At 40.7% G+C, this 13,576-nt stretch overlaps 1 protein-coding gene across 2 annotated transcripts in view; it reads left to right on the forward strand.

Annotated features, from left to right (window-relative positions):
- Positions 1-13,576, forward strand: part of RP1 (RP1 axonemal microtubule associated) — a 612,495-nt gene that overhangs the window by 380,362 nt on the left and 218,557 nt on the right. For both annotated transcript variants that reach the window (XM_077492703.1, XM_077492704.1), the window contains exon 34: positions 8,604-8,758. In XM_077492703.1, coding sequence (XP_077348829.1) covers positions 8,604-8,758 — 155 coding nt within the window. The remainder of the gene's footprint in view (positions 1-8,603; positions 8,759-13,576) is intronic.

Below are 13,576 nucleotides of genomic sequence, written 5' to 3' on the forward strand. Positions count from 1 at the left end.
AAGTCCACAAACACCCTGACTCAGGAGTTGGTGGCCCTGGGAGGCAGAACTGACCTCCTGGAGACCAAATATGATGAGTTACATTTGGCCTACACAGACCTCCGTAAAGATCATGAAACCCTCCATGACACAGTGACCCAGCTTCAAGCTCATTTAGAGGACTTAGATAATAGAAACAGGCGCAAAAACCTGAGGGTGAAAGGGTTTCCAGAATCGGTTACTGACTTGATCCCTGCAGTTCAACGGCTGTTTCAGTCACTATTACCTGAGGCCCAGGCCTCGGCTTTTGCTTGTGACAGAATACATAGGGCTTTGCGCCCCAAGCCTCCATACGACAAGCCCCCCAGAGACATTTGCCTCAAAGATTATCTAATTAAAATGAAGATTCTAAGGGCCTCACGCAACACTCCTAATATACAACTTGATGGCATCAGGATCCAGCTGTATCCAGACCTCTCTCTTACTACACTAGACAAATGTCACAGGATGAAAGAGGTAACGCCTGTTCTACAGGTTGCGAGAATTAGGTACAGATGGGGATTCCCTTTCAAGCTGCAAGTACCGCATAATGGCACCACCTATAACACCGTGCTAGAAGTAAAGGATGCCTTCTACCCCACGCCTATCTGCTATCTGGGCTACCCCATTTTCCCAACGGGATCATAGGAGACAGCGACAAGGACTGAGATCTCTGCCTGCATAATCCGGAAGACCTTTTTGCTCTGACCTTTTCACCTGCCTATCTTCAACGCTGAACACTTAGCCCGTTGGCATGTTACCTACAAGTTAACTTTGTTTAATATTTGTTAGCTACAGCAAAGTCTAGCTCCACCCATCTGGTTGACCCCCTGCTCATCACTCACAGAAACGTAGTGACTAGGCTTTAATATCTGTGTTATTGACTCATTTCTATTTATCAGGCAATCTGAAGTACTTGATCAGGACACAGCACCTGGACTGTAAGTGAGAGTATTGGACTTAATAGTCCTTCATGAAAAGTTTTTTATTTTGCCCCCCCCCCCCCCCGACTCTGTTAGGCACAGATATTATGTGGGTTTTTTTTGTTTGTTTTTTTCTGTTTGATCTCTTTTTAAGACATAATTTTTCTAATGATGAGGCATCATTGAGGCAGATGAGATACACGCTCAAATATATTAGGTTTTGTGAATGCTACATTATAAGGTACATGCGTGTTCTATTTTTACCCCTGGTATGGAGTTGCATAACTAGGAAGGTACGGTACTTTATAGTTTTACATGACTGCCGATGGGTATTAAAGTGATCTCTCATAATGTCAGGGGATTTAATTCTCCCCATAAGCGGAAAAGGGCCTTTAAGGCCTACAAGCATTTGGGGGCTGATCTCTTACTACTTCAGGAGACTAATTTTGCAGATGCTAATCATCCGAAATACTTTGACAGGTCCTATAAACAAGCTACTTTACAATGTTTGGGTCTAGATCTAGGGGAGTAGCGATATTAATAGAAATATAGTTCTGTTTGATAGCCAACATGTATACAAAGAACTGGCTAGTAGATTCATGATCATACAGGGTTCTCTCCAAGGCAAGCCTATCACAGTAGCCAACATATATGTTCCAAATTACTGACAGACCTCTTTTTTCAAATCCTTTTTACAGACCTTAGATAAATATCTTTCCACATACCTCATAATAGGTGGGACTTTAACTTGGTGGCCCATTCTGTTCTGGACAGAAGCAGGCAGTAAACAATGCTAATGCCTTTCCTAAGACCCTGAATGGTTTGCCATCAGCTATTAGATTACTGGTGGGCACATAATATGGGAGCCAGTGAGTATACCTTTTTTACTCCCATCCCCATGGCTAACTCAAGTCTGGCTAGTATTCTACCAGGCTCTTGGTTTGACCATCACATGATCACCTTTACATTATCCCATGTAGGCCTTTCTGTGGTAATGGTCGGGGGGTGCTGCAATTACTCACTCCTTACAGATTTCGAACTAGTGAGTAAAATATCAGAACACATTGAAGACTATTTTCAACTTAATAGTACAGAAGATATCCCCCCTACATCCCTATGGGCTGCCCACAAGGCAGTGATACGAGGGTATATTACTGCACCAGCTACTGAAAAGAAGAGGAGTAGGGCAGCTGATGTGGCCAGAGTCACTAAAGACCTTGATAAGCTATATCATCTTCATAGCCAGAACTATTCCCCTGATTGTCTAAGACAGATCAATCAAAAGAGATTGGCCCTGGACACAAGCCTTTCAGAACAGACTGAGAGGTCATTGCGATGGTTGAAGGCTAATTTCTTATTGCATAGCAACTCAGCTTCGGCCATGTTTGCAAGAAACCCATACACTCCTATAAACTTAGAAATGCTGAGGGGAATATTGTATCTCACCCCACGGAAGTGCTCCAGATCTTCTCCAAATTGTATCAAGACCTCCTCTCCCCTCCCACTTCCCTGCCTGGTTCCACATCCAAATCCTGGCTTCATTCACTCTCTCTCCCGACACTGTCAGAGGAGCAAATGCCCTGAATGCTCCATGCACAGAAGAAATCCAAGATATAGTGAAATCCCTGAAGCCCTCTAGGGCAGTGGCGTAGTGTGGGGGGTGCAGGGGGTGCAGTGGCCCCCGGGTGCGAGATTTAGGGGGGCACCAGTATGTGTCACTGGCTGCCTCCACCTAATTTTAAATTCCTGTGTCCCTGCGCTCCGGCCGCCATGTTCAGTGTCCGGCGCCCTGTGATTGGGCATATGGGGTTCATGTGAGGCATAGGGCAGGCCTGTCTGTGATCGCTCCTGAAGTCCCACCTCCGCACATGACCCCCCATATGCCCAATCACAGTGCACTGTGCTGGACACTGAACATGGCAGCTAGAGCACGGGGGAGAGAAGCTGTGAGCCGCCGCTGCCTTCTCCTATCCTCCAGACTGATGCATCATGCAGGCCAGCCAGAGTCAGACAAGAAGGTGAGTGAGAGTCATATTACTGGTTGGGGGGGGGAGAGAGAGAGAAGGAAGTGTAGTTATGTAGTATGGTGGTCAGTCAGTGTAGTGTAGTATGGTGGTCAGTCAATGTAGTGTAGTATGGTGGTCAGTCAGTGTAGTGTAGCATGGTGGTCAGTATAATGTAGTATAGTGGTCAGAGTGGTGTAGTATAGTGGTCAGTGTAGTGTAGTATGGTCGTCAGTGTAGTGTAGTATAGTGGTCAGTATAGTGGTCAGTGTAGTGTAGTATAGTGGTCAGTGTAGTGTAGTATAGTGGTCAGTGTAGTGTAGTATAGTGTAGTATAGTGGTCAGTGTAGTGTAGTATAGTGGTCAGTGTAGTGTAGTATAGTGGTCAGTCAGTGTAGTGTAGTATGGTGGTCAGTATAGTGTAGTATAGTGGTCAGAGTAGCGTAGTATAATGGTCAGTGTAGTGTAGTATGGTGGTCAGCCAGTGTAGTGTAGTGGTCAGTACAGTATAGTGGTCAGTGTAGTGGATAGTATAGTGGTCAGTGTAGTGTAGTATGGTGGTCAGTATAGTGGTCAGTGTAGTGGACAGTATAGTGGTCAGTGTAGTGTTGTATGGTGGTCAGTGTAGTGGTCAGTGTAGTGGACAGTATAGTGGTCAGTGTAGTGTTGTATGGTGGTCAGTGTAGTGGACAGTATAGTGATCCGTGTATTGTAGTTCTCAGTGTAGTGTAGTGGTTAGTGTACCGGACAGTATTTCTCAGTGTAGTAGTCAGTATAATGGACAGTATAGTGGTCAGTGTAGTGGACAGTATAGTGGACAATATAGTTGACAGTGTAGTGGGCAGTATAGTGGACAGTATAGTGTAGTGGACAGTATAGTGGTCAGTGTATTGTAGTTCTCAGTGTAGTGTAGTGGTCAGTATAGTGTAGTGGACAGTGTATTTAGTCAGTATAGTGGTCAGTGTAGTGGACAGTATAGTGGACAATATAGTTGTCAGTATAGTGTAGTGGACAGTATAGTGGTCGGTGTAGTATAGTGGACAGTGTAGTTGTCGGTATAGTGTAGTGGTCAGTGTAGTTCTCAGTGTAGTGGACAGTATAGTGTAGTGGACAGTATAGTGGTCAGTGTAGTTCTCAGTGTAGTGGACAGTATAATATAGTGGTTGGTGTAGTTTAATGGGCAGTGTAGTGTAGTGGATAGTATAGTATAGTGGTCAGTGTAGTTCTCAGTGTAGTGGACAGTATAGTATAGTGGTCAGTGTAGTGGACAGTATAGTATAGTTGTCAGTGTAGTTCTCAGTGTAGTGGACAGTATAGTGGTCAGTGTAGTGGACAGTATAGTGGTCAATGTAGTTCTCAGTGTAATGGACAGTATAGTATAGTGGTCAGTGTAGTGTAGTGGACAGTATAGTACAGTGGTCAGTGTAGTGGACGGTATAGTATAGTAGTTAGTGTAGTTCTCAGTGTAGTGGACAGTATAGTATAGTGGTCAGTGTAGTTCTCAGTGTAGTGGACAGTATAGTATAGTGGTCAGTGTAGTTCTCAGTGTAGTGGACAGTATAGTGGCCAGTGTAGTGGACAGTATAGTATAGTGGTCAGTGTAGTGTAGTGGACAGTATAGTATAGTGGCCAGTGTAGGGGACAGTATAGTATAGTGGTCAGTGTAGTTCTCAGTGTAGTGGACCGTAAAGTGGTCAGTGTAGTGGACAATATAGTATAGTGGTCAGTGTAGTGTGTAATGGTCAGTATAGGAATCAGGTAGGTCAATACTATTGTATTTGAAGAGACTCTGGGAATGCTAAAAGTCTGCAGGTTAGGGGGCACACATTACTTGTCTTGCCCCGGGTGCTGACAACCCACGCTACGCCACTGCTCTACTGCACCTGGCCCAGATGGCTTTTCAGCCTCCTACTATACAAAATTCTCTGGTCATTTAGCCCCCAACATGAAAAACCTATTTAACTATATCCTGAAAGGTCAAACTTTCCCGAGGACAGGTTAATGGCCAATATGTTCCTGATCCCCAAACCAAATAAGGACCATACCCTCCTGCAAAACTACCGGCCCATATTAGTGATCAATAATGACTTGGAGACAAGCTTTCCTCTATGATTACAATTATTTCCCCAGACCAAACTGGCTTCATCTTCTCTAGGCAAATCACGGATAATATTCGCCTGGCCTCTAATATTATCCAAGATGCCGACCTTTACTCTCGGAAAGTGTTGTAACTGAGTCTTGACATCCATAAAGCCTTTAAAAGTGTGCTATACCCCTATTTGGAAAATATTCTAGTGAAATTTGGGTTCCAGGGAGCCTTTGTACATGGCTTCAGGGCAATATATCACCACCCACACATAAAACTCCCAGGAAGTAATTCTGACTATTTCACTCTTGGTCGTGGAACGAGGCAGGGTTGTCCCATTTCCCCCCTCTTATTTCCTTTGGCAATTGAACCCCTAGCCCAGTCAATCTGCATGGACCCTAACATTAGAGGGTATGTGAAGGGTGAGCAGGAGTTCAAGTTGAGCATGTATCCAGATGATGTCTTACTATTTTTGACAGACCCAGTAGTCCCTCTGCCTAACCTGGTCTCGACTTTGCATTCCTTCAGAGATTTGTCGGGGCTGGGGGGTAAATCTTTCTAAATATACAGCTCTCCCGATTGAATTTCCCCCAATCCTGGATATATGGAATTAGAAATAAATTTAGTTTTGCCAGGAGTGGGGATTAAATTGGCCCCCCTCTTTGTAAAATGTATTCTCATAATTACCCACAGGCATTTATCCACATCAAACAACTTCTGAATAATTGGAAACAGTATCATATCTCCTTTTTAGGAAAGGTCCAAGCAAATAAAATGTCTATTCTCCCAAAATTATTTTTCTTTTTCAGGGCCCTCCCCCTATATACCTCTCGCCAAAATATTGAAATGACGCAGAGAGAAGTAAATAGTTTTATTTGGTCTGGTAAAAAGCCCCGTCTAGGCAAGCAATTTGTTTACAGACCACAGGCACTGGGCAGGTTGGGTTTGCCGAACTTATGGCTGTATTATCTATCTGCCAGATTAGTCCAACTGGCCCAATGGCATGCCTTACCTATAGATATCCCATGGTTTCGCTTTGAAAAATCCTCGACAGACCCTTATTATCTTCCAGGCTTGCTGTGGTAAAGGACTATTGGCCAAATATATATCCCCACACAATGAAGTAGATGGTCAATCCCACCATCTGTGGTCCTTATATAGCAATAAATTCTCACTACAGCCACTTAAACCTAGACTATCCTCCTTCTTAGGTGGCCCAGAGTTCACACCTGCTTTTGGCTCCCCCAGGGATTTCTCTAAATGGGTGGAGAATAAGGTAACTACCTTGGAATCTTCAATACAGGAACCTCCATTTTGCTCCTTCTCCTTCCTCCAGCAGAGATTACATTTTTCTAGAACAGAGTTTTAAAAAAACCTACAGATCAGGCATTTTTTCTTTTCCCACTTCTCAATGGGGGGGGGGGGGGGGGACGAATATGGTCTCTACTTTTGAGAGCATGTGTGCATCTTCCTCCAGGAATAAAAGGAACAGTATCAGTGATCTATGAATATCTTAATGAATGGGATCTTCCTGCTAAATCCTCGGCTATGCTCAGCTGGGAGGAGGAGACAGGCCAGGAGGTATCACCAGAGAACTGGTGGGACATGATCAACAACATGCAAAAAAGGGAAAAATCAATGTCAATTAAAGAAACGATTGTAAAGCTTCATACTAGGTGGTATTACACACCATCTAAACTGGGGTATGCTCCTACATACTTTCTGGAGCCTTGGGGCGCTCAAGTCGATATGGCAGATAGTGTCTTCTAAAGTGGCTCTAATAATAGGGGTACAAGTGACATTAACCTATCAGACATGCTTGTTATTTGTGGACTTGCCAGGGGTCTCCCCTTCCAAACCAGAAGTTATCTCACACTTCATTTAGCGTAGTCCTCCGGGCAATTGTATTACATTGGTGCAATCCTAAAGTTTCATGGGACCAGGTTTTGAGATGCATGGATGCTCTCCAATTTATGGAAATGATACACCATTCTATTATGGACACCATGCAAGTCTTCCACAAGAAATGGGAGCCTTGGACATCCTATGGCTTTTTAGGGGTTTAATCGAACAACTAGACAACAATTTCTAAAGATTGTGTAGCATTGCTGATTATCCTTGCTTATATTTTGTTCTCTTTTTATTTTTCTCTCTAGTCTAATCAATAATGTATTTTTTTTTTTTTTTTTTTTTGGAATGCTAGTATTGCATTACAGATGGTTTGGAGACTACAATACAATATCTACACTAATATGTCAAATAGTTGTTTAGATTGATGTACCGTAGTTCTCTTGGGATTTATAAAGAAAATTTATATATTTTCTATGTTTATGTATAAGAGAATTTTTTAAGAGTAAGAGTATTTAATTACATATTTATTATCTCTCTTTGTTTTAATTTCTTGTTCTGCAATTCTCTTCATAAAAAAAAGTTGGTAAACAAAAAAAAAAAGATATACCTGCATAAGTTTATGTGTCTTTGTTTTAGAAACTGGGTCTCTTTAGCTCTAAAGTCATAGAAGTCAAGGACTTAGAACCAAAGTAAAAGCATGTAAAGTGGGGGAAAAGAGAAATGTGTTCTGGCTAAAGTAATGCCTAGTGGGACCTGCACTTTAGACATTTTTGTTGATCCATGATGTTTATTAAAATGTATAAGATAAGAAAGATATACAATAAACATTGCATGGTAGCGACATATAGGGGGTTATTTACTAAAGACAAATCCACTTTGCACTACAAATGCACTGCAAGTGCACTTGAAAGTGAACTTGGAAGTGCAGTCACTGTAAATCTGAGGGGGACATGCAAGGAAAATAAAAAAAACAGCATTTTGGCTTGCACATTATTGCATGATAAAATCAGCAGAGCTTCCCCTCATTTCACATCTTCCCCTCAGATCTACAGCGACTGCACTTACAAGTACACTTTCAGTGCACTTGTAGTGCAAATTGGATTTATCTTTAGTAAATCAACCCCAGAGAGTCTATGCCACTGATACTCTCCCACACAAAATACATTAACAATATAACCAAATAGTTAACATTAACAAGAGGTTACTACTGACATATTATTGCAATGAAATGAAACCAGGAGATAGGGTAACTTTCAAATTGCACGTTTTAATAGTAATGCAATACAATTATAACCACTATCCATTTAGCAATCAATTTAGAAATTTTTAAAGATGAAAACGACTATAAGGCTTGCATTTTATATTGGATTTAAAAGCTTAAACAAAGCAGAGGTAATATGACCTATGACATACCATGAGAAAAAGTTAGTATGAATTTGCAAATACTCAATACACTTTCTGAAATGAACATTTATGCTTAATAGGGTTAAAAGTGAAGTATTGTGCATTTATACTAGGTTTCAGAATTCAAATGGGACATTCAATGGTTCTTTACACTCTTTCTTTGTTAAATTTAGCTTGGATAATGTATTCACCAAAGCATCTGTTGTTGTGGAAATGTATAATTTCAATCCAATATCACATAAAGCATTTTAGTCTTGTGAGCCTCATACAGTATGTTGTTTACTTCTTTGATTAATTATTTCTGTATGGTCTTTTCAGTCAACCAGTACCAAGTGGCTGTGCATTCTGGTGATCACTGGGGAGCAGAAACCTTGGCTAATGTCTACTTAACTCTCTATGGGGAAAGAGGCGATTCGGGGGCTAGAAAACTACACAAATCTCTGATCCCTGGGGACAAATTTACAAGAAACAAGGTACTCTTTTATTTAACTTTTTGGGAAAGAGCAAACTACTAAAAGGCAGTGATAATGGTAGAACGTAGAAAGTACAACTATACTAAAAAATTCAAATGTAGTAGTCAAAAAATTATGTTAAATTAAACATAAGTCCATATCTAACTTAACTCCTGCATTTTCTTCTAACTAATGGTTGGAGGCCTTGCCAGTCAAAGGTCCTCCTTTTTATAGCGTGACAATGCTAAATGTCCTGCAGTGAATTCATCACAGCGTTGTCACCCCTTACAGCTGCATCCTTAATGCATGCTAAAGAGGAGGGTTATCAGTGTTGTTTAACCCTGTACCTTTTTATGCTGAGGAGGGTTATCAGTATTGTCACCCTGCATCTGGCTAATCAGCTAATTTGTGGGATATACATGAGCCTTGCACCTGGAGGAAGTGACACAGGGTACCTTCTTGAATTGTACCTTCTTCTTCGAGGCACAGAAGTTATTAGCTAGTGCTACTGTACGTCTGTGACAAAGTCAAAAGGAAAAGAAATCAGCCAGAGAAGAAGACTTCTGAATAAGGAATACATATGAAGCAATGTAAGATTGTTTTAATAAAAGCATCCCATAAAGTAAAGCTATCATGAAAAAAATATGGGATCTGCTATTGATGACTTCCTTTTATAAAAGCTAGCTGTGTTTTCAATACATTTTGTAGGAGATTTACTAACACTGGTGCACACAGAATCTGGTGCAGCTGTGCATAGTAACCAATCAGCTTCTAACTCCAGCTTGTTTAATTAAGCTTTGACCTGCCTAAGAAAAAATACATATATAAAGATCTACGTCTAAAACTAATTTACTATTGTGTGCACAGACCCTCTCTATCCACCTAAGTAAAACAAATATGTTTTACCATTGCTGATAAGAGCTAATGTGGGACCACCATTTTACCACAGAATTGGATCAATCATTGTTAATAAAGCGATTGATTCGATATTGAGACCATGAGGAGTAAAGGTTCTCATCTCATAAACTCATTTGGTCTCTAATTTTGATATTTCTTTTCTGATGTTGTGCCTCTCCAATGTACACTATATTTGTCTAGTCTTATGGACAGAACACCAGCTGGTTTCTTGCTATGGTGTATGGCATTGTGTTTTGACAGATTATGCCTCTTGAACCCCCTTTGATATTTCTGATATGTTTTTTGAGACAGACTTGTAATGCCTGTGTGGTCTGTCCTACATATTGCATGCCACAAGGCCACTGCAACATGTAGCCCGCATTCTTAGAGCCACAAGATATAAAAGACCAGATGCCATATGTTTTGGATGTTTGGATTGATTGAGATGTGGTTAATGTCCTACCTTTGAAAGTATTAACCTGGCATACACTTTATTTCCTGCATACATGGAAACCCTCCGTATTTTTGAAAGAACACAGGTTTGACAGGTGGAACATTAATGTTTGGGGCAATTTTATTTCTCAAATATGACAACCCCCTAAATTTAAAGAAGGGTTTTCAAGTAGTATTGGGCCAAGATGTCATCAGTTCTTAGCACAAATCAATATATTATAAGCATTTTTATGTACATGTAAAAGGTGGTTGTTCTAATGGATCCATTTACACTTCACATCTACAAATACAGAATATAAATTTCTTTATCGCTTGCCACATGGCTAAGACTGATGCCTTGATGGTTTCATAGTTTCATAGTTAGTAAGGTTGAATAAAGACACCAGTCCATCCAGTTCAACCTGAGTGAGTGCACCCCTGTACATTGCACACTCACATCGGTCCCTACCCTCAAAGAGCCTACAATCCAAGGTCCCCATTCATATACTAGGGGCAATTTTGGACAGAAGCCAATTAACCTACCTGCATGTCTTTGGATTGCGGGAGGAAACCGGAGTACCCGGAGGAAACCCACGCAGGTACAGGGAGAACATGCAAACTCCAGGCTGGTAGTGTCGTGGTTGGGATTTGAACCAGCGACCCTTCTTACTGCTAGGTGAGAGTGCTAACCACTACACCACTGTGCTACTCTGTATTTTATTATTTGTATATCTTTTATCAGGATATAGTGTAGGCTGTTTTGCTACATGCTGGAATTTCTCATACCTAAGTGAGGATTATATACTTTTATACATTAGATACTTCACACTGACTTTTTATTGACTTTCCCGGTTTGCATATTTGTTATTGGTCAGTGACTCAAAATGTATTGATAACACAGCTAGATAGTTCACTATAAGTAAACTTGTCCAATAAGAACTATGTATACAGAGGGGCATGTTGGCAAACATACTGAAAAATAGACTTTGAGTTAAAATACACTTTAATAGCTAAAAACCGCCAGGATAATGATACCAACAACATTTGGAATCAAAAATCCTTCTCTCTGGTGTTAAGTGTTTTATAATAGCCATGCATTCTGACATCATATGATGGACCTCTTTTATGACATAATTCACATTGGTATTGCAAGGAATCCTACTACATAGCAAAGACTTAGTAGTCTAAATACTCAATGCTCACACACATCAATAGCGGATTTGGCTCAAGAGAATGGAACATGAAATTTTAGCAAAAGACCTGGCATGACAGGAGAACAACTTTAGCAGAATGAATGAATGAATGAATACTTGTATAGCGCACAACGCAAACTGAATCGCCTCTAGGCGCTGTGATGAGCTTTGATCAGCAGCTAGAAGAGGAAGGTCTTGAGTTTTTTCCTAAAAGCCAGCTGGTTTTCTTCGAGGCAGATGTTGATTGGTAGAGCATTCCATAGCCGAGGTCCTTGGACAGCGAATCTCCAATCCCCCTTAAGCCCCGTACACACGAGAGGACTTATGTCCGACAGACTTCCAAAGGAGTTCCGCCGGAGTTCCGCCGGAGTTCTGACAGACTTTTCGGCCGAACGGACTTGGCCACACACGATCACACTAAACTCCGACGGATTCGAACGTGATGACGTACGACCCGACTCGAATAAGGAAGTTCATAGCCAGTAGCCAATAGCTGCCCTAGCGTCGGTTTTAGTCCGTCGGAGTAGCATACACACGAGCGGATTTTTCGAAGGGGACCGGGTCCGGCGGAGTTCCGTCGGGAAAATTTGAAGCATGCTTCATTTCTAAAGTCCGTCAGACTTTTGCGAAGCTAAAGTCCGTTGCAGCCCACACACGATCGGATAGTCTGACGGACTCGGTCCTTCGGACTTTGGATGTTGAAAAGTCCGCTCGTGTGTACGGGGCATTAGATTTGTACCGGGCTTTGGGCACGAGAAGGAGGTTTTTGTTGGCTGATTGAAGACTCCGGTTCGGTGTGTAATGATTTATTTTCTCAGCTAGGTATTGCGGAGCTTCTCTATGCACGCATTTGTGGGTGAGGCAGAGGTCTTGAATGTGATCCGATTTTTTACGGTTAGCCAATGTAAGCTCCTCAGGGAAGGAGAGATTGATTCCCAGGGTTTTTTCCTGTTATCAGCCTTGCCACCGTGTTTTGGATCAGAGATGCTAACTTCTTCAGCTCCTGTGACTTTATATCCCTTATGTACTACAGCAATTTTTATATTTCAATTATGGGCCTGTTTATTTGGTGACACCCTAAAAGAACAAATAAATACATATACGATAATGGGATCCATAGATAAAAAGATGTAACAAAATGAAAAAAATGAGTTTTCAGTGTTAGTTATTTAAAAAGTAGTTACACTGGAAAAAAGTATACATTTAATTTGTCTCATATAAAATAACTCTAAAAGTATGTCTCTGGCAGTAAGTGTGGCAAAGTTGTTTGCAAATGAAAAACACATTGATTTTTCAGCTTTGCGCATAACAAACAACGGGGGGGGGGGGGGGGGGGGATTAAAATGGTAACAAAAGAATTAAATAAAAATAATCAAATAGCTAATGGGGGGGGGGGGGTCATTAGAGCTGATAAGGTTAACTATAGGTTAATAAGAGGTTAAATATGAATACCTGTATTTAACTGATGTCGTATGCAGCTCAGTAGTCACCTCTGATCCACATATGAATAGTATTTACAATGTAGTAATACAGTACTGTGTTATTCAATGACATGTTGCAGACTATCAGCAAGTGTCATTTTATAAAGTAGCTGCTGCATGTTACATATTGTCATCCGAAAATGGCAATAGAAAAAAAGAGGAACAGTTCATAGAAGATATACACCAGAAACTTCATTGAAAGTTATTAGAATGTATCCTCTACGTTTAAAATACTCACGTGGTTAAGGTACTTTGACATCTTTTGTATCATAATAACCTGGCAGTGTTCTTAGTAGCCACATAATAGATTTGTGCTTTTAGCTTTTGGAAACATGCTTTGTTATCAGGATGGCATTGTTGGCTTTTGTAGCACACATTAAGATATTATATTTTTTTTTTCCCTAAGCTTTTAAACACATATGCAGCCAAAAAATGTTTTAGTTTTAGTTTTGGGTAGGGAACAACTGGAATCCCTTTCTGTATTTACTGTTCTCCAAGACTTCCTTTCACTTACTCTCCACTGACATATTTTGGCCTGTGATAATGTTGCATCTTTGCATCTGTGATAAAGTCTCTCCAACAATGCCCCATATATCAGCTCTAATCCTTACCCCCTCTATCCAAAACTAGGGTAAAAATAATATTTTGGTAAAATATTATATATATATATATATATATATATATATATATATATACACACACACACAGTATCTCAGTGAGTACACCCCTCACATTTTTGTAAATATTTTATTATATATTTTCATGTAAAAACACTGAAGAAATTACACTTTGCTACAATGTAAAGTAGTGAGTGTACAGCTTGTATAACAGTGTAA

The sequence above is a fragment of the Lithobates pipiens genome, unplaced genomic scaffold (genome assembly GCF_037356315.1).
Source record: "Lithobates pipiens isolate NorthernLeopardFrog02 unplaced genomic scaffold, aLitPip1_a1.2 Scaffold_19, whole genome shotgun sequence".
Taxonomy (NCBI): Eukaryota; Metazoa; Chordata; class Amphibia; order Anura; family Ranidae; genus Lithobates; species Lithobates pipiens.